At 34.1% G+C, this 21215-nt stretch overlaps 1 protein-coding gene across 2 annotated transcripts in view; it reads right to left on the bottom strand.

Moving 5' to 3' along the window:
- Nucleotides 1-424: 424 nt before the first annotated feature.
- Fbxo8 (F-box protein 8) overlaps nucleotides 425-21215 on the bottom strand; it is a 43668-nt gene continuing 22877 nt past the window's right edge. The window contains exons 3-6 of one of the 2 annotated variants that reach the window (XM_090354184.1): nucleotides 19686-19812; nucleotides 3607-3725; nucleotides 2268-2464; nucleotides 425-1323 (exon numbers count right to left, since the gene is read on the bottom strand). In XM_090354184.1, the coding sequence (XP_090210310.1) occupies nucleotides 1136-1323; nucleotides 2268-2464; nucleotides 3607-3725; nucleotides 19686-19812 (631 nt within the window). In that variant the 3' untranslated portion in view covers nucleotides 425-1135. Of the gene's footprint in view, nucleotides 1324-2267; nucleotides 2465-3606; nucleotides 3726-16659; nucleotides 16757-19685; nucleotides 19813-21215 lie in introns of those variants that run through there. The other variant, XM_090354185.1, reaches the window with a different exon arrangement.

Genomic DNA, 21215 nt, shown 5'->3' with positions numbered 1-21215 from the left:
AGCTTTTACTTTTTTACTGAGAGGTAATTTTGATTTACCATATACACACATTTTCTCTATCAATCCAATATTATGCAGTTTAATTTTTATATGATGGTATCAAAACATATGAATATACTTGCTCTTGCATTATGTAGTAATTTTCCTATTACCCAGTCAGCTAATATCTGTGAAGGCACAACTCATGTCTGTGATATTAGTGCCACAATATTACAGTACAGTACATAGCACATGGACAATTCTTGATAAATACTGTCTGCCTGTTTTTAAGTGTAGTTTTAAAATTCTGTTTAAAGGACTTATGACAGTTTGAAAAAAATTGAATGATAAATTTATATTATTCAAGAAAGTATCAGTTTGCATTATAATATAATGACAAATCAACACTCTGTTCAAAGTCCAAAGTCCATAGAAAGAATTGGTGTTTTTTTTTTTTTTGCCAGTCTTGGGCTTGGGCTCAGGGTCTGAGTACTCTCCTTGGACAGCTCTACCACTTGATCCTCAGCACCAGTTCTAGATTTTTTCTATGTATGTGGTACTGAGGAATCAAACCTGGGTATTCATGCATACTAGGCAAGCACTCTACTACTAGGCCAAACTCCCAGCCCCTGGTGTTGGTTTTTGAGTGAAATTAGGTTCAACATTTACAAAGACAATAATAGCCTCCGATAAGACTAAAAAAAGAAAAATCAGAACTCAGTTTGAGAGAAAAGGAAAACTTTTAGTTAAAATCTTTACAATAAAATAATTATGATTATAAATCTCTTTAGTTAAATATGTTTACATTACATGGTATTTAAAAAAGAATGAAAATGAATAAAGTTTTTCAGGCAAATCTAATGCACAAATATCCCATTTCATGTAGTATTATGTCAGTTTAACATTCTTTAACAGCTGTGTCCAACAATGGCTCTACTTTGTGCAAAACATGATAAGCAAAATTAAGAGAAATTCTGCGAAATTATTTCGTTACCCAAGGAAAATCATTAGGAAAGGAAACAGTGGAAGGAGAAGAGGCTATACACTCTAGCTTGATTGTAGTCAGAGGCTAGAATTACAGCACTGATGCAATCACGATATTTGCTAATAAGTCCTTGGGTAGAAGTAAAAACTTGAAGTCCTAGCAATTGTGCTTTTAGGCAGCCACATGGCCAATAAGGTAGATGTTGTCATAGAGATGCCCTACAAAATCTTCACTAATGTTTTGAGCAGCACGACGGGTATTTCGAATAAATTCTCTTTTTGACATTTTATTCTTTACATGAGGGCTAGTGAGGTCAATGGAAAGTAGAATCAAAGAGTAGCACAGTACATAGACAGCATCTGAAAGGAAAAAGAAATATTTCAAATTATTAGCTTGAAACACTCAAAGGCATATAAGGCATAAATATTCATGATTTAAAGAGGTTGAGATTAAACTCATAACATAGAGAGATCAACCCATCTCAGATTGCCTAGATATTTCCCTACGTAGCAATGAAAGTCCTGTGTCCTGGGAAAGTCCTCAGCACTGGACAAATTTGAATAATGAATACCAACTCAGAAGGCATCTGTTTGATGCCTATCAGTACCACAGCAACAAATGTGGTGACACGTGCTATTACTATCATATTTATACTTCACAATCTTTATATTTCACATCTGACAAATAAGGTAAGCACAAAACATGAAGAGGTTATTGAAAGCAAATTTTAGCAAAAAATGTTCCTTATGGATTGTTGAAAAGCTTTAAAATTTCTCAAATTTTCAATTAATAAAATCATGTAATACTGAAACAATTTTAAAGAACTTCGGAAACTCAGTTAACTTTGTTTTCCATATTATTAAGCAGTAAATATATTATAAACAATAACTAAGACTAAAGAACCCTTTAAGTTAATATAAAGTGATGTTTTCTATTGATGTAATCACTGCTACAAGCAAATGCTTTGCACTTGTATGTTTCATAAAAGACTATGTTACCGAGCCCAGTGGCTCACGCCTATAGTCCTAGCTACTCAGGAGGCTGAGATTTGAGGATGGTGGTTTAAAGCCAGCCCAGACACTAAAGACCCAAGAGACTCTCATCTCCAATTAATCACTAGAAGAGGGGAAGTGGGACTGTGGCTCAAGGGGTAGGGTGGTAGGTCAGGGACAGCGCTAAGGCCAAGAGTTCAAGCCCCATGACCCACAAAGACAACAACAAAACTCAAAGACTGTGTTTTACTAGATGTGGTAGGGGAGGAGGCAGAAAGTAATATAGAATACATACACAGGCAAATTCTTACCAGGACTAAGGCCAAGTTCTCGCATTAAATCAGGATTACAAGCACAGAACCTGTGTGAGAACTTTGTTATAAGAGTTTCAAGATACTCTCCACGCTCTTCAGGAGCATGGATATGACGAAAAAATTCTCTCAGTGCATTTGGCAAGAATTGATTTCTAAAATTATGCAATGTTACAAGGTCATCCAAGACATCTCTCCTGTAGAAAAAGAAAAAGGTACCATTTTAGTTAAATTTTCTTCATTGAAAAATTTCTCAGTGCCTGTCACTCATAGTTGCAGTCCTAGCCACTTGGGAACCTGTGATTGAGAACACAGGTGGATGCCAGGCTTGGAAGAAAAGTTCTTTTAGCTACAGGAGAAACAGAACATAGGCAAATAGAGCCCAAGACTGTCAGAGCAGGAAGTGAGACCCTATCTCAAACAAAAACAAACAAACAAAAAATATTAAAACTCGGGGCTGTAACAAAGGGACACGATTTCAAACTTCAATTTTTGAATAAAAGTACTTAATTATTGACTAGCTCAGCTAATCCCATTGAAGTATTTATTATTTTTAAACTTTAAGAGGTTAAATAGGATTATTTGTGATGTTCAACAATTTTGAATGATTCCATAAATAGTTTACAACCAAACATTTTCCTTATGAGGGCCTTTTTATGTTTATTGTTTGATTGGTCTATTGATTGAACGACTGATTGCTGATTCCAGGGCTTGAACTCAGGGCCTGGGCACTTTCCCTGAGTCTCTTTTGCTGAACAGTAGCCCTATACCACTGGAGTCAAAGCGCCACTTCTGGCTTTTACTAAGTAGTTTATTGGAGATATTGCCCAGTTTTCTGCCCAGGCTGTCTTTGAACCATAATCATCAGATCTCAGCCTCCTGAATAGCTAGGACTAATGGTGTAAGCCACCAATGCTCAGCTATTTTTATGTTCATAAGACAACTCCTTTATCAGTAATATAATGATCACACAATAAGGTCAGGAGCATAGCCTAGTGGTAGAGTGATCACTTAGCACTGACAAAGCCCTGGGTTTGATTCCTTAGTACCACACATAAAAAAAAAAAAAAATCTGGAAGTGGCACTGTGGCTCAAGTAACAGAGCACTAGCCTTGAGCAAAAAGTGCCCAAGGCAGTCCAATTCAGTGCCCAGACACTGAGTTCAAGCCTCAGGACCGAAAAAAAAAAATCGCAAATAAATTACAACAACATTTTGTTCTTTTTTCACTCCACTTTTCAACCAGAAGCCTGGTAGGTACTATAGTTTTTGAAGTAAAATTTATCTAATCAAAGACAATTATGTAACTCATTTCTAATGAAAACTTTAAGCTACTTTTACCTTTCATCAAGATAGATTCTCAGTTTTTTCCAATTTAGTGTTCTTGTACAGAAGATAAACTTTGCTATTTCTTTTGGTGAATCATCGAGTATACCTTTGGACATAAAGTAGTTCACTCCCTAAAGCAGAAAGACAACATACTGAAAATCAGCCTTTATTTACACATGTTAACAATTAGGCAATAGCTAAACCATACTATAAATCCTTTCCAGCATCATTAGATTGTTTATAGCTTTATCATGCAAAGTAGAAGCTAGAACCTGAATTGAAACTACCATTTGTGGCTGATAATTTACATGCAATGAAAAGTAGGAAATTCAAAGTTAATACTTGTAAAGACATCTTAATTTAGTATTCTGGTTAAACTGTACAGTCAGATAAAAATTGACTACAATAAAATATGGCTTAATTTTGGAGAGGATGAGAAAGAAAGCACAATATTTGCTATAAAATATGCTTCTAAACACTCTAAAATATTCACCTTGCCTGATAGGAAACACGATTTCTTTAAGTTCATGTATAAATAGTTGTGTGCTTTTCAAGGAAATAAATTCTCGAGAAAAACAATTCTCCAAATGAAAAACAAACAACTTTACCTGGGAATAAAAACAATCAATTATTTAATTTACAGTAAATTATGCCCAACTCCAAGCTGGTTTTTGTGTTTTACTACATTGTCTTTACATTTTACAAGAATCCAGGTAAAATACACAATGAGGCAAAGTAAAGTAAGACAAAATATTTCAATGTTTTTCATAGGTTTTTTTATCTTTGAATTTCCTTTTCTCTGCATGCAAAAATTTCTGTAGAAGCATTACCCATAAGTTTGCATCTAATTTAGATGTAAATCAGTAATAACAAAACAACAACAATAAATAAAATGCTGAAGCTAGTAATCTCTCACATATATGGAGGTCACATTCAAATAAATGGATGGATTTGAATGTGTAGTTTTTAATTGAAATAAAAGGCAGGTGTGTTTATTTCAACTTGCAACAACCCAGATACATGCATTCTCAGAATGCTATGTCTGGATACTAGCATAATATGTGCAGTTAATTGGTAGGAAAAATGACATCTTAAATACATGCAACTTACTGCTTTCACACATAAATACTTCCAGTATTTCTTTACAAACACACAGTACTCAGAAATACTGCACACATCATAATTGAAAGTCACAATAATTTCTACATAAGAATCTTAAATAAAATCATTCTCTTAATAATTTTATATTAAAATGTTTAAAAAGCATTTTGGTTCTATGAAGTAATGGTTTTAAAGGTTATAATTATCTGTATTTATAATTCCAAGATAAGACTTTTTATATAAAATTAATTTTATCAGCCATCTGGATAATATCTTAATAGCAATATTAATTTTTCATGTGAATTTTATTAGTATTAATGCACTGACTCTAAGAATATACATAAAAATACAGGGTAATAATTGAAAATTTCCTATGAATTCAGTCATAAGCTTTATTTCATTGAATTGTGGAGAAAAGGATGTAATCTGACCAAGAAAGAAGGCCAAAATTTTGTTTTGCTTCCACTAGTTGTAAGGGCTAAATTTTTAAAAATTGCTTTCAGCACTTGTAGGGACTACATAGTATTTTATTCTCGTATATTAGCTATACAAGGATGGTTTCACTGTAATACTTTCACACAGGTATACAATGTACTCTCAAAATGTCCCTTTACACCACTCTTACTCATGCTCTTCCCACTGTCTAATACAATTTCAAGTCATACATGCTGACAATCTATTTCCATCAAATACATTCTTTCTTCCTTAGCTCAACCCTCTTGAGCTACTATTTTTCCCCACAAGAGCCTCAGAGCTTGTTCCCCCCTCCATTCCCTTCTATCTTCTCTTTTCTTTTTCTTTTCTCTTTCTTTCCCCTTACCTACCCTCCCCTTTACCTAACCTTCCCTTCCCACTCCTTCCTTCCTTCCTTCCTTCCTTCCTTCCTTCCTTCCTTCCTTCCTTCCTTCCTTCCTTCCTTCCTTCCTTCCTTATGCTGTTTTCATATATAGTTGTAGTACATCTCAGTTATTAACCTTGTATTTTTTCTTTGGGGAACTAGAGAAATTTTAACACTTGTTCCACCCTTTCCACCATTACTTTGAATAATTGGGAGTTGACTGTATGTTTAATGGATTTGCTTAATAAAAGTTGTATCAGGTTTGTTTCCCAAATTTCTCAGTGTAAAAGTATAACACTATTTTAGAATTATTTCCAGCATTTAGTTTTGGTTGAAGTAATTTAGAGTCAAAGCAGTAGCAATTAAGTATTACTAAATAATTATTTAATCATGCTCACATCCCAATTTAATAGTTGTAAAATTATTTCTAACCTACTTTAAAATATATATAAAATAAAAGCCGGACGCGGTGGCTCATGCCTGTAATCTTAGCTACTCAGGAGGCTGAGGTCTGAGGATTGCAGTTCAAAGCCAGCCTGGATACTAAAGTCCATAAGACTCTTAACCACTAGAAAATGGGAAGTGGTGCTGTGGCTCAAGGGGTAGGGCGGTAGCCTTGAGCTGAAGAGCTCAGGGACAGTGCACAGGCCTAGAGTTCAAGCCCTATGACCGACATACACATATACAAAAAGATATAAAATAAGCCCAGAAATATGTTTGATAGAATAATGAGATATAATTATCTAACTATATGCTATATGCCATTTTAATATTACTTGTTGCTACTTAGAAAGCAACTTTGTTATTTGCCTCATTAGGCATCATGAAATATGAAAGTTAAATATATACTTTTTCTATTTTTATGAAACCTATGCTTTCAGAACCTTATGCTAATACAACCTGACTTCTTCAAGGTCAATCAAATACTTAACAAGGGCAAGCAGATAAGTTTTAAATACAGTTCCAATTTTGTTGGTTTTGGAAGAAAAGGAGGCATCAACTTCAAGTTTGAGATTTCTCTGGAGAGGAAAATTACTTTAGAAGGACTATAGAAACAGAAAAAGGCATAGGACAGATTATAATTATTTCTAATAAGCAAGTTGGTAATCATCTGAAGTCCTGAAGTGTCAGGTAACAATGAAATACAAAAACGTACCCCATATGTGGTGAGAAACAATACTTTTTGTTAATAAGTACATTTAGTTTTTAATGAAGTTTTAGAAAAGTAGTAATGAGATCGCCTAACCTCACCATGTTAGTGATTAGTCAGAATTAGAATTCTCAGTAGTATGCATGTGTACACGCACAAGTCAACTGTTCTCCTATAAGCCAAAGACACAAAGAGCATCAATTGCTAGTGTGTTTCAATATGTCATTTCCAATACAAGGAAGGTTAAAGCTTAGTGTAATCTACATGATTACATGTTCCCTAAGAAAGCGTAGTTTTGAAAGTCACATTTTATAAAGTATGTCGATAAATTAGCATTTATCTGGATACAGGACATTAGAACCTAGAGATTATTGAAGGATATAAAATTCATGTTATATAAAGAAGATTTTAAGGATATTGAAATAAGACAAAGAAGGGAATATTTAGTGAAGAAGACTTTAAGATATCTGAAAACCTGTGTAGAAAGAAGAAAGCAGCAGACATTGTGGCAATTTAGTGAAGATTAGATATCCTTTTTTGCATCATGGGTGATGAAAACATTGTGGAACCTTCTTTCCAAAGAACTGTAGCAGCTTTTAAAAGATTTTACTTCCTATTTTGTACCCAATTAAATTATAATTAATTGTATGACATCTCCCTAAGGACTACAGGTTAGGAGTTTTTTTGAGATGAATGCAGAAACAGATCATGACTGCACATTAGTTACAGGTGCAAGTGAGTATCCAATAAGAAAAGACAATTGAGTTGGTCATTTGCTTGATTTTTTTTTTTTTGCATTTCCCAAGTAAACTTAAGCTTTCAACTTATCACTGTTTGACTACTTACATAAAGTTTTAATTCTCTTAGGCAAATTCTTTTCTGTTACAACTACAATTTGTGTGTGTGTGTGTGTTTTAGAAACAGTGTAGCTCCTTTTGTCATCTAGGGAGAATTGTATTTTATGTCAAATAATCGTGTGATAAATCATAATGGTTTTGGTCCTTTAGTAGGGTGATTGCACAACAGAAGGACAAGCTCCCTTCAGCTGAAAGAAAAATATTGGCCAAATAGATGTTACCTTAGAACAGTTCCTAAGGGAACTAGAGTACTTTCTGATTATACTTAGAAAATAATTCTGAGTATGAGAACAGACAACAGGCCTCATGCTTCTTTGAATTTATGGTTCATACCATAAATCTTAAATTTCTTAGCAATTAGAAATTTTTAAATGCGTCATTTAGATGCAGAGTGTTTTATACATACCCATGTACATACATATTTAGATAATGTGTATAAACTTTAAAAACTTTTTTTAAGAGCCAGGAGTCTTGACAGTGAGATCTGCAATAGAGCAAAATCTTGATACATAAGGCCATATAATGTGAAGCTAATTGAAAGGACCTCCAGGATATTGAAACAAAAGCCATATAATGAATGATTGTTGTCCTTAATGTACTATGTTGTCTCTCATCTCCTTTGCTGTCCCTTGGTTATCTCATATTGTTATAGTATCTCACTTTGTTATCTGATATATTGGATTTATTTGTATTTGGATATTTGAAATTTGATAGGGAAGGGGGGAAAACCAAGACGGTGGGGGGGGTGTGGGGGGGGAGGGAAATGGGTACCAAGACATGTGAAAGGGTATCAGTGTATGTGAATTAATGCACCTTCTGTCTGGCAAATATCATGTAACCCTTTTACTAATTACAATAAAAAAAAAAAGAGCCAGGAGTATAGCCTAGTGGTAGAGAGCTTGCCTAGCATGCATGAAGCCATGAGCTCAATTCCCTGGTACCATATACTTAGAAAAAGCTGGAATGGTGCTGTGGCTCAAGTGGCAGAGCACTAGCCTTGAGCAAAAAGTATCCAAGGACAGTGCGCAGGTCCTAGGTTCAGGCCCCAGGACTGGCAAAAAAACCCCAAAACCAAAACCACAAAAACCCATTCTTAAGTAAGCCAAAACTAATATGCTAAAATAGTTGAAATCTTTATTTAAAAGCATACTTGTATTCAGCAGTAGAAACTGAATAGTATAAAAAAATTTTGCTCTAAGAAAACTTAACTCTGGAGAGACAAACACAAACCTGAAACAGCTGGCACTGTGGCTCAAGTCTATAATCCTAGATACTCAGGAGGCTAAGATCTGAAGATCACAGAAGTCAGAAGCCCAGGAGCATGGCCAGTGGAAGAGTGTCTGCCTAGTATGCAGGAAGCCCTGGGCTTGATTCCTTAGTACCACCTACACAGGAAAGGCTGAAGTGGTGCTATGGCTCAAGTAGTAGATTGGGAAGCCCCAGGACAGTGGTCAGGCCCTGAATTCAAGCCCCAACACTGCCCCCCCCAAAAAAAGCCAGAACTAGAATTGTGGCTCTAGTGGTAGAGTGCTAGTAGCATTGAGCAGAAAAGCTCAGGCAAAGTGCACAACACCAGCACAAAATAAACAAACAATCAAATAGAATATACCCATGTGACAAACCAGTGATAAAATTCTTTGATAAAGCTAAGAGAATGTGAAATAGGGTTTCAATAGTAAAAGGAAAGGAAATCTCAGAATGAAATAAGACATTTGGCTAAGGCTTAAAGAAATGTTAGGGTCTATATGGGCCTGAATGAGATGAAAACTGGAACACTTTGGTTAATACTGTATCATGTGACTTATTATATTTTTTTTTTGTACCAGTACTGGGGTTTGAATTCAGGACCTTAATGATGCCTTAGCTTTTTCTTGTTCTTTAACTGAAAAAGTAAAAATACAGTATTTTTAGAGACCAAATTCACATACCTTTTATTTCAAAATACTGTTATAATTGTCCTATTACTATTGTTAATACCTTAATGTGCCTAATCTATAAATTAAACTTTATCTTAGGTATTATTCTAGGAAAAAACAGTATACCTAGATTTAGTAACTATCCCTGATTTCAGATATCCATAGGAAGTCTTGGAATATATTTCATGTGGGGACCATTGGGTAGAATAAAGAGAAATAATGGATGTAAAGTAAATTAGGTAATGGACAACCACAACTGTTACAGGTTTAAAGATGTGGAAAAACAGTAGAGATAGAAAGATACAAGAAATATAAAGACATGTTTTTTAAACTCCATGTGTTATTTCAATGGAAAGAAAAAATAAGCATACTTGGTAGATATTCTAGCAGGCTACAGGACACTAACTAGGAAGTAAAAGACAATGCTTTTGGCTAATGAAGAGGGAAATGACTAATAAAACAAACTGACTAACAGAAAAAGAACATTACTGGATAGATGTTGATTTGAAGGACACTCTGAGAGTTTGGTTACAGAAATGCTGAATTTGATGTGATGAGTGATATAACCAGAGGTAGAGTAGGCAGCTGGCAATCAATAGGATGTAGAGATAACAGTGAGGGCTGGAGATACAGAGTATGGAACTGAATAAGAAGGACTAGAGGGGATAAAACAATAAAGAAGTCTCAGAAGTCAAGGAGCCTTTGAGATTTAAAGAAGCAATGGTGTATAAAGGTAATGACATAGAAGAGCTCAAAGAGCACCATTTTCAGAGGGCTCAAATCATGGAGAGGCCACTTGATAATGTGAGCATAAACAATTTTACTCAACTTTTCTGAGCCATAGTGTCCTGATTGGTGAGAACTTTCCCTCTGTACACATATTAAAGTGTTTAGCAAAATAAATATGGCTGCTTTCATTTTTCTTTTAGATAGCTCAAAGAGACTAAAATGAAAAAAGACAGGCACTGGCCTTGGTGATTGGAGAAAAAAGAAGAAATGATTTTTCAGGATGCTCGCCAAAGAGAGGAGACTCCAGTTTAAGTAAAAAGCAAGGAATGAACATAAAGTCAGAAATGTGGGATACTCACTTGGAGAGTGTCAGTAAAGAGAAAAAAGAGAGATAGCAAAATTAAGTTTTCTTCTTTTTTTCTACAGTAACAGAATGGCTAAGGTAAATGTAAATGTCACATATTGTTGACTCCAGTTATTTTCAATCTCACTATGTAGTCATAGGACAGATGCTGTAGAGCTTAAGTAGTTCTTAAGTACTGACTTATTAATGAGAAAATTTAAGATTAGAGATCTACATTTTTATTTCATTTCATTGTCTTCTGCACAACTAAGTTTTGAAATGTTTTCTTCTTCCTACTGACATTGTTCATGAGGTTTAGAAGAAACTGGCCACTTAACTTCAGGGTATGTCTTCAGCACAGATGGCTCTTCAAGTGGGACACAGAATTAAGAATGACTCTGAGAAGCGATCCTTTTGTAAGAATTAGCAGAGCGTGGATGCAAGAAGAGGTATGTCTATAGCATATCTCCATCTTACAAAGGAAAAAAATCCTTCCCCTGGGAAGAAGACATCTGAGAGTCTGAAAACTATTCCAGGCACAGATGACCATAGGTCGTACTGATAACTACTACCTGGAAGACCTCATTCTACCACAAGACAAACTTTTGGGGGGTACATTTTTCTCTCCACTCCTTCCTACATCTTATGTTACCATCTCCATTTTGAGTCTCTTTCTGAACCTTAAAGTGATATTTCAGGAGGCCACTAGTGGTTGACTAGTGGGGGACTCAAATATTCAGGAAGCTGAATGAAAGGATTATAATTGGAAGGTAACCTGAGCAGAAATGTCTAAGAGATACTATCTCCAAAATAACCAGAAAAAAACCGGCCTGCAAGCGTGGCTTGATGTAGCAGATCATCAGATGAGAAAGTAAAGCTAAGCAAGAATGAGGTCCTGAATTCAAAATCAAGTACCAGTAAAAATAAAAATCCAGGAAAGCTCCCAATACAATCTAGAGCAAATAAAGGGGAGGTATAGGATGAATTTTTCTGCCTTTTCTTTTTTTGAGAGAAAGCAATATCAAGCAAATATGACCCCTATCATCTTAACTTTCAAGTGAATAATTAAGTCATTATTGATTAGTTCTAATAGCCTTGAACAGAAAATAAACCACATCTTATGACTATAACATATCAAATTATAATTACCATAAATTATGACTATCAAATATAACAACTATTATTGCTCTGAGTTTAAGTAAGATTCTTAGAAAAATGCTTCTACCTCTAATTTGTCTCTCCCAAGGAGGTGAATGCATCTTAAATCAAACTACTGACATAAAATTCCCTATCAGAATAAAACTATTATCTTGTTAATAATATTTTAAGCTGCTGGCACGGTATAGCCTATAATCCTAGCTACTCAAGAGGCTGAGATCTGAGGATTGTGATTCAAAGCCAGCCTGGGAAGGAAAGTCCATGAGACTTTATCTCCAGTAAACGACTCAGAAAAAGCTAGAAATGGACTGTGGCTCATGGTAGAGTGCTATCCTTGAACATAGAGAGAGAGGCCCAGGGACAGTACCCAGGCTCAGAGTTCAAGCCCCAGGACAGGTAAAAATTAAAAACATAATTTAAGCTAATGAGAAAGGGGAATTTAATGTTAGATAAGTTAGAATTCTTATTTTATAGAAGTCACATACCAATTATTACATATTTATATATATAACAATGTGCACATATACAAAAGATTACTTTTGTCATGTTGCCTAGAACTTAATATTTACACTTCTAAGTATATTTTAACAGCTCAAAATAATTTTGAAATTAAAAACAACCTTTTAAGAGCTGGCATAGTGACTCAAATCTAAACTACTTGAAAGATGAAGATCAGAAAATGTAGGTTTGTGGCCAGCTTGGGTATTGGGAGAAAAGTTCATGAGACTCTGTCTCAACTAATAGAAAAGTTGTGCATACCCAGCTGCCAGCAAAGCATAATAGAGGGTACAATGGGTTATCCCCAGAACATAGGGAAGCATAAATAGAATTGTAGTCTAGCATTAAAAAAATATATCACAACAAACAAAATGCTGGTACAGTGCCTATCTTACAGGTACAGGGCCCCAAGTTCAAGCCCAAATACTGCTAAAAATAACAACAACAACAACAATAAAGGTGCCTTAATAGTAAGCAAGTAGAGAAGAGATATGGCTTGCATTTAAATGCAATTTTCAGTGTGAAAGTATTTGTTCATGTTATCACCTTTGGAGCCAAAATACATTTTCATTTTCATAACATTGGACTCTTAATTGTATGTCTTCTGAAAATATAAATGAGGCATAATCATTAAAATAAAATGCTATATTTGCAAAAGATTTTTCCTTATATTTCAAGAACTACAATTAAAAGCAAAGGATATTATCAAAGTTTGGATCTGTTGATGTTACCAATACACACTTCCTAAAACATTTGCAACATTACTTAGGTTGCAAATAGTTATCTGCCATAATCTTAATGTTCCAAAGCCAGAGCACAATTAGTAAATATCTAGATCCAGATAAATATCTGGATCCATACTTGTAAGCAGTTAAAAACACTAACTAATCAACATAAGGTGACTTCAACAGGTAATAGTATCACTTCCACTTTACAGAAGAGCCTTTTGAAATCTCAGAGAGAGGCAGTAACTTGCCCCAAATCAAAGAGGCATAGCAAGTATAAAGTTCAGATAATTAATATTTGTTGCGAATATTCAAATCTCTCTATATAAATTTTCCAGCTGACTTTCAGGAGAAACCATAAGCTTAAGGCTTATGAAATACAACGAGGGTAAAATAGTAATAAAGTAATACAAAATGAACCAAATATGAAGGGTAGAAAAAATTCTAATACATCTTGAAATGCCTTAAATTATATATTCAAGTTTGAATAGTTACATTTAAGTATGTGTGGCGCAAAGTGATGCAGACTCTTAAGACTTTAATTATAAGAATGAACTTCTAAATAGTTTATGATATGAAAGAAAATTAATCAGTTAAAATACTTAATTTACTGCATGGTTAGGGCAAGGAATAAAGTTAAGTTAATAAAAAAATAAAGATTGCCTTCTTAAATCATAAAATTAACTAATGAATCAAATTTGAGAAAGGTAGATGATACAGACGGATACATAGATAGATGCATACGATATACATACAGCATATTACCCTTAAGACAGTGAATGGCCTTCATATTAGCCTACTTAACTAGTTTTAACTAGCTAATGGATTAACTTGTTTAGATAGAAGATAGTATTTTACGAATCTGAAGGGTATGTTTTTATACTTTGACTTTGATGTTTACTAAAGAGGACAGGGCTTTGTAAAGTATTACAGAGGAGAAACTCTGTAAGCTTTTATTTGGTGGGGGACTCTTTCCATTGCCACAGACTAGTTTCTTTTGCTCTGATTATACTCTTGTATGCCTTCATAACAAATTCATTTGCTAATTAGCAGTGTTTAAAATAAGATACAGTCAGGATTACATATCAAACTCCTGTGAATTTGGGTAATAATGACAATCTCAGGATGGTTTAAGATGCCCACATAGGAACCCCTAATTCAAAATCCAAGTAAAGGGGCAAATTTACTTTAAAAGAAAAAGATCTTATACAACAAGCAACTCCAAACTATTATGGGTCCAGGGCAGTTAAGCTCATAGAAGGTGCTTTCCAGGTGCTGTTCTCCAATCTACCATGGGTGCAGGATGGCTGTAGGCAGTCCCATCGGTGAACGCACATGAATGTACCAAAGACCAGCACCTGTGCATGTGCTGGAGTAAAAACTACACAGACACCATGGAATGCAAGGGGAATGGACCCAATGTGACCAATTTGGAATAACCTCCAGTGAACTCTTACAGCCTGCCATTCAGCTGGTCAAGAAGCTTCCTCCAGTGAAGGCTCAAACCGATCGATCATATGGGCCTACTGCAGAAATCTTAAATGACTTTTACCATAGAATATAGTTCTATGAGAAAGAACCCTTAAGATATCTGACTTTTTCTCTCCTTTTTATCCTCACTGTGCAGTAATATCTATACCGTCTAGTTATATGACTTAAACACACCATAGCATAACCACATCTCCTCTTGCCTCCTTTTCTGTCTGTGGTAAGAGGACCTAAAATGTCAAGAAGATAATGTTAGCTATAAAATCAGATTGGGTGCATCTGGTGTCAATATTTTTCCCCTGGGCATTAAAATCTCTAATCCAATGGAGACCAGAAGCAAAAAAGAATTAAAAAGTTTGCTGTTATAAACTTTGGTTAACAAGCGTTATGGATGTTTGCCCAAGACATTTCACCTTTTCATTATTTCTAGCATCTTAGAACAAGGTACTGAATTACACATCAATACCAATCATGCAACAATTCTAGTCAGTCTCTCCCCAAATAGTCCAGGAGTTCATATGACTCAGATCTGTTCACTAGAAAAGGAGAAACCAGGTGCTGGTGTATCACACTAATAATCCTACTCAGGAAGCTAAGGTCTGAGAATTGAGGTTTGGAGTTATGTAGACAAACTGAGGAGTAAGGTCCTGAGTTCAAACCCTAGTACACAAACAAAACAAAACAAAAAGAAGCCTTCTGAAAAAGCAATTCTGCGTTCCCCCTTACCCCAAAAGTCTAAGGAATATGAGAAGAGCTTTTCTTTCTAACTTCTTCTTTATTTGGGAACAGTCATGTAAGCCTGTGACACCATAAGCTGTAGTGACCATCTGGCGATCAGGGCTCTAGAGAGCAGATGAAGACCATAGATGGGGTCACTGAATCTCTCAGACACCCCCTGGGGACTCCTATGAAGTAAGGCAATTTACATCATTTAACTCACTATTAGCTTAAGTTCTCTGCTCGTTGAAGTTGTTGTGTAGGCAAAAGTAGATAATGAACAAATGAACAAGCACAATTCAGAATATGAAAAAGTATCTGTCAAGATTCAATTCAACCTCGATTTTTTTCTCTTTCTTTCAATACTATTGGATTACAAGTGACTATAAATCCATACACATTCACAATAGAGAAGATATAGGAAAAAACCAAAGCAATCATAGATTAACAAATCCATAAGAGAGATTATGTCAGATAGCTGTGAACAATAGCCATATTTTAATATATTTATTTACATATCATAAGATTACAGATAATCTACATTACTCAAAAATGTATTCCCTGAAATGATCCTTTACCAAAAACAAACAAAACTATTATAGCGAATGCCCATTTGAAAATGCTACTTCTGCATCTACTTGTTGAATAGTCACATGTGTATCAATGTATTAAAAAGAAATATTTTAAACAGAAATGCTGTGAACAAGCCAACTAATTATAAATCTATTTTGTTTGAATTTATTAGACTTGAGATTTCATTTCTTATATGTATTCTCAAAGAATACATTTGAGCAAGTTTATTCATATGTTTTTATATCAGTACTGTTACTGAGTTATGAAGTAATGAGGACCACTTTGTTGCTGTATAGGTGAGCAAAAAGTTAGTAAAATTCAGTATCAGTAAAAATTGTATATAAACTCCTGATACCTATTCTACAGTAAAGAATATTTATAAATTTCCCTTTTGTATTTTAGCTGGTCCAACAACAAAAATAATATGTATGTTGTCTTTAAGATAAATTATATATTCATTTCCATCAACAAGTTATAGATAGGGCAAAATTAAGAGTATTTTTCATTATAGTCAATCTAGTGAAACACGTTTGTATGAATGTCAGTCTTTGTGTATGAATATAGGAAAAATGTGCTTGCATTTAAAAAATAAACTTTTCTAATGACCTCAATGAGGATATTTTCAAAAGCTGCTTAAAACACACAAATGGAGAGTCTATTATATATTAAATTTAGACCATGTTTATTTCAAGTTTTCAGATGCTAACCAAAAATGGTCAAGAAAATGGAGCAAAGGTAATATATTATAATTACATTTGTTATAATACTGCCAGGGGAGTCAAATTGATACACACGACTGGTACATGCAGGGGAAATACAACTTGATGTAAACAGACAGGTCTCAGCACATTCCTTTGCTAGAAGGTGGCCATCTGCCACAAAGTACACAAGCTCATGCACAAGGTCAAGACGTTACAGACAGCGGAGATCACAACATCATGCATAGAACAGCAGCGTGCTAGAGAATCCTACCACAGATTGAGCAGTTGTTCTCCCCCACCCCATGAGCCACTGCCAGCAGTTGCTGTGGAGTTTGGTTACCCAAATCCGTGACACGAACGGTGTCCTTTGGAGAATCTTGTTCCCTGTGGCTGTAAGTATTCTTGTTTTTATAATATTCTAATGATGCTTGCTATGAAATTGTTAAGTATAAACTAGAAATTACAGAAAAGTAGACTATTTTATTACAGAATAATTACACACATCATAGGTACCTGTTATAACACCATTTGCATTTGAACATAGTATCTGTTTACTTAAATGAACTGTCTGATGACAATACCCCAGTGAGTGGGCAATACATATACAAATAAACAAATCAATAAACTTCAAATAGTACTGTGATTTCTAGTACTCACACCCATAGCAAGTCTAAGGACCTGGCTAATACTAAATTCTTAAATTCCACTTAAGAATATATTTTTGGATAACTCATGCACATGATTTCAGTTTTGAAGATCTGATTGGTCAGCAATCAACCAAGTTGTTATTATTTGTCTTAGTAGTGAAAGTACAAAATATAATCATTAAAATACCCTCCTCCCACTGTTTGAACATATTAAGTATACTTCAACGTCCTTTTTGCCTATTTATATTCTAAAGTACTCTGGTAATGGTAAAATTCTTATTTATTATTAGCTAAAACCTATTAAATTACCTGTATTCATAAAAGACTAGAATAAGAATTTTTGAACTACAAACACTTTGAGTGGTTCAGTGTTGTGATTCTTGGCAGAACTGTTTGGACCTCTCAGAAATGTAAATTCATTATCTCGGAAATGCTCCATTACATTTTTATGCAGGGCAGGTAGGGAAGAAAAGGAAACTACAGTCAACTCTCAATAACAATGGAAGATAGGATGGAGAATTAAGATCTGATGATCATAAAAGTGATCTAAAAATCTTATTTTGAATTATACATATTTATAATAATTTCAATTCCCTCTCTTATCAATGCTTTGAATTAAGTTTTTAAAAATTCTTGACTGATCTAAAAAAAAGAACTAGAATTTTAGCTCTTTTCTCCGCCTACCCTTAAAAGCTCTTGGAAAGATGCTAACAAGAATTCTATAAACTGATATATGGATCTGTAAAGACAAACATATTTTTATATTTAGCTTTCAAAACTATCCATATTCTACTATTTTAAGCCTACTTTTAATCTCTGCACAAAGGATGGCTTTATCTGCTTTAAAAAAACGTAACTTTCACAAAAAAATAAATTTACTCATAATCAATACCAGCAATTATAACCACTTTTTCTGACTCTGCAGTACAGCCTGCAACTTGATATCTATCAAGTCACATTTTCCTTACAATGTAGCATTTGCAAGTTATACACATAAATGATATATCAGCATAATTTATGACAGAAGTCAGTTTGGGATTTTGGATAGCTGCCTCTCCTGATTCTTATCTATTCTAGAGTAAAGCACTACACACTATTCTTGGATCTACTCCTTTAGCCATCATTCAACTATCAGAACAGCTTGAAGTAAAACATTTATCTTATTATAAAGTTCATCATATGAACAAGTAATATCTAATTCTAAATAAAAACAATGCCATTCTCTGAATATTTAATTACAACAGAATCTCAGCAGGTAACTATAGCAAGTATGCCACAGCACAAGATTAAAAAAAGGTGACATGCTTATATTACTATATGTTTACAAGAAAAATAAAAAAGATATATATATATATATATTTACATTTATAAAGGTAAGACTCAAATGATAAGATATGTCTAAAACAGTAAACCTTTGCAGTAGTATTTTATTTGGTTTTTATATATATTTAAGAAAAAAATTACTAAAGAAAAACATATGTACTAAATGAACATAATTTTTTAAAAAGTTAACATCACTGATATTTTATACATTTATATAATCAGCATTTCTGTTTAAGATTAAAGTATTTTACACTGGAGAAATATTTGCCTAGTTATAATAAAAGATAATTTTAGAAAATGTTTAGCTGCATGATTTTTTTTATTTTTTTTATTTATTTTTTTGGTGGGTCATGGGGCTTGAACTTGGGCTGGATGCTGTTCCTGAGCTCTTTAGCTCAAGGCTACTGCCCTACCCTCGAGCCAAGTCCCACTTCCTGTTTTCTAGAGGTTAATTGGAGCTAAGAGTCTCAGGTCCTTTTGTGCCTGGGCTGGCTCTGAACCTTGATCCTCAGATCTCAGCCTCCTGAGCAGCTAGGATTACAGGCGTGAGCTACAGTGCCTGGCTAGCTGCATGATTTAAATGAACAGTTCTAATATTTTCACAACAAATGACAAAGTTGGTTTCTGAAAATTAAGTAAGCTAATCTTTTCAGTTAAGTTCTTTCAGAAATAATGCACCCAGAAGTAACACCTCTGAATGTTATATAATTTCCACTTGGGTTTCAAGGATTAAGTCTAGAAGATATTTAAACATTTTGTAAAGTATAACCTTTTCAAAAATTATTAAAAATAACAAAGGTCAGGGAAATTTTCATTTTTACATATTACCATTAAATAGTGAACACAAAATCAGTTAATTTTATGCGAATAGTTTTTGTCAACATAGAATTTTATGAAAGTATTTTTAAAGATATCATTTAACAATTAAAATTCAGATGTTAGAAATTTGAATGGTGTACTGATAAAACTATATCACTAGTAAACAGAAACAACAAACAGGAAAAATATGATGAATAAATGATAAATGTTATGAAAACATTCTATAGGAGTATCAAAATTTTGGGCTCACTGCTAATTTGTATTTCAGTAAGACCAGTATAAGACAGTCATATATCAGCGAGCAGGTAGAAGGATAAAAAAAGTGATATGGAAAGGCAAAGAAAAATGACTATGTTCTAGCACAACAACAAGATACTGGGATTCCAGTGACTTAAAAGGTATATTCAATGACTTCATATTTTACCTGCCAATTTATTGTATTACAAAGTTGCAGCAAGCTTATAATAAAGTTCACAGAAGATACAAATAAAATAAATTCTTCACTTACTTCATCTGGGTTGGCATTAAAGGTAAGGCTGCCTTCATCCAGCTGCATATATAGTTTTCTAAAAGAAAATCCTAGAGGTGGGTTCTTATTGTATATGGAACAGTGACCCCACGTGGACTTGCACAACCTGTACAAATTAAGAGAAAATGGGATAAAAAGTTATTGTATTCAATTTCTGAAGAGATTACTGGATGGCAAGCATTCTTTTAAATACTTTAATTGTATTACCCTGCCCAATTCTGTCAATAGTCCTTGATGCAGTATATAAAAAGCAGAGGAAAAAAAGTTGTCTAAAGTCAGATAGCTTCATAAGAGCAGCAAAATTTGAATCTAGTGAGTCTGACTCTAGAGCATCAAAAGCTGTGGTGGTAAACATGTTTAAGAGACTGCTTTAAAAATACCAGTTCTTGACCGGGAGTTTGGCCTAGTGGTTAAAGTGCTTGCCAAGCATGCATGAAGACCTGGGTTCGATTCCTCGGTACCACATACATAGAAAAAAGCTGGAAGTGGTGCTGAGGCTCAAGTGGTAGAGCTCTAGCCTTGAGAAAATCCAAGGACAGTGCTCAGGCCCTGAGCTCAAGCCCAGGACTGGCAAAAAAAAAAAAAAAAATACCAGTTCTTGGTATGAGGATGTAGCTCAGAGAGACAGTACTTGCTTACTATTTACAAAGTGCCAGGCTCCATTCCCAGAAAACAAATATAAAATAAAACAAAAAACAAACAAGGAACATTGGTTCTTTACTATCACAATGATTCATGACTATATAAAAGTTCTATAAAACCCATGAAATATTAATATCCTTATCACCAAATACACTAGTTCCTTCAGTTTAGGATAAGGAGCTCTAACACTATTTATAGCAAGGAAATATTGGTTATTACTTGAAAAGTAGTGTTATAATTTCTGGAAATTCTGGATATTTTCCATAAAGTCTTAAATATAAGTTCGTTCATTAAAGACAGAAAATACGGAAAGTATATTTTAATATTCTTTTGGTTCTTTGCTACAAGATTAGGCAAAGTGTTGTGTGTTTAAAAAATAACCTGCTTCTGGTTGAGACATCTCTAATAACTGGTTTTTGCTTCAAACACCCTCATACACCTATACACTTTCATACACTTACACACACCCAAATCCCAAATTTTATTGTCTCAGTCTTTGCATCAAAATTTGTGAGGATAAGCAGATAACATCGTTATTACTGAGTTTGAAACTAAAACAGATTGTTTCAGGAAATTACTGATATTTTGCTAGTCTTTATCAATATAGCTTGCAAGTTTTATTATTAAACTATACATAAGCAACAGAATATCCTAACATTTTCAAATGTTCAATACAATTGAAGTTAAAATAAAAATTCAGCCAGCTTTTACTTTCAAACAGAAGCGATTTATCACTAAGTAAAAGAAAACCCTGGCCAGGTGTGGTACTATACACTTGTAAAGCATTTGGAAGGCAGGAGGATTGAGAGTTTGACCAAGGCTGGAAAAAGAAGAAAAAGAAAATTCAGAGTTACAGGCATGATTGTC

The sequence above is a fragment of the Megascapheus bottae genome, chromosome 20 (genome assembly GCF_031878675.1).
Source record: "Megascapheus bottae isolate mThoBot1 chromosome 20, mThoBot2.hap1, whole genome shotgun sequence".
NCBI classification, from domain to species: domain Eukaryota; kingdom Metazoa; phylum Chordata; class Mammalia; order Rodentia; family Geomyidae; genus Megascapheus; species Megascapheus bottae.
Note: the sequence above shows the minus strand (reverse complement) of the source record. Positions and strands in the feature narration are given on the sequence as shown.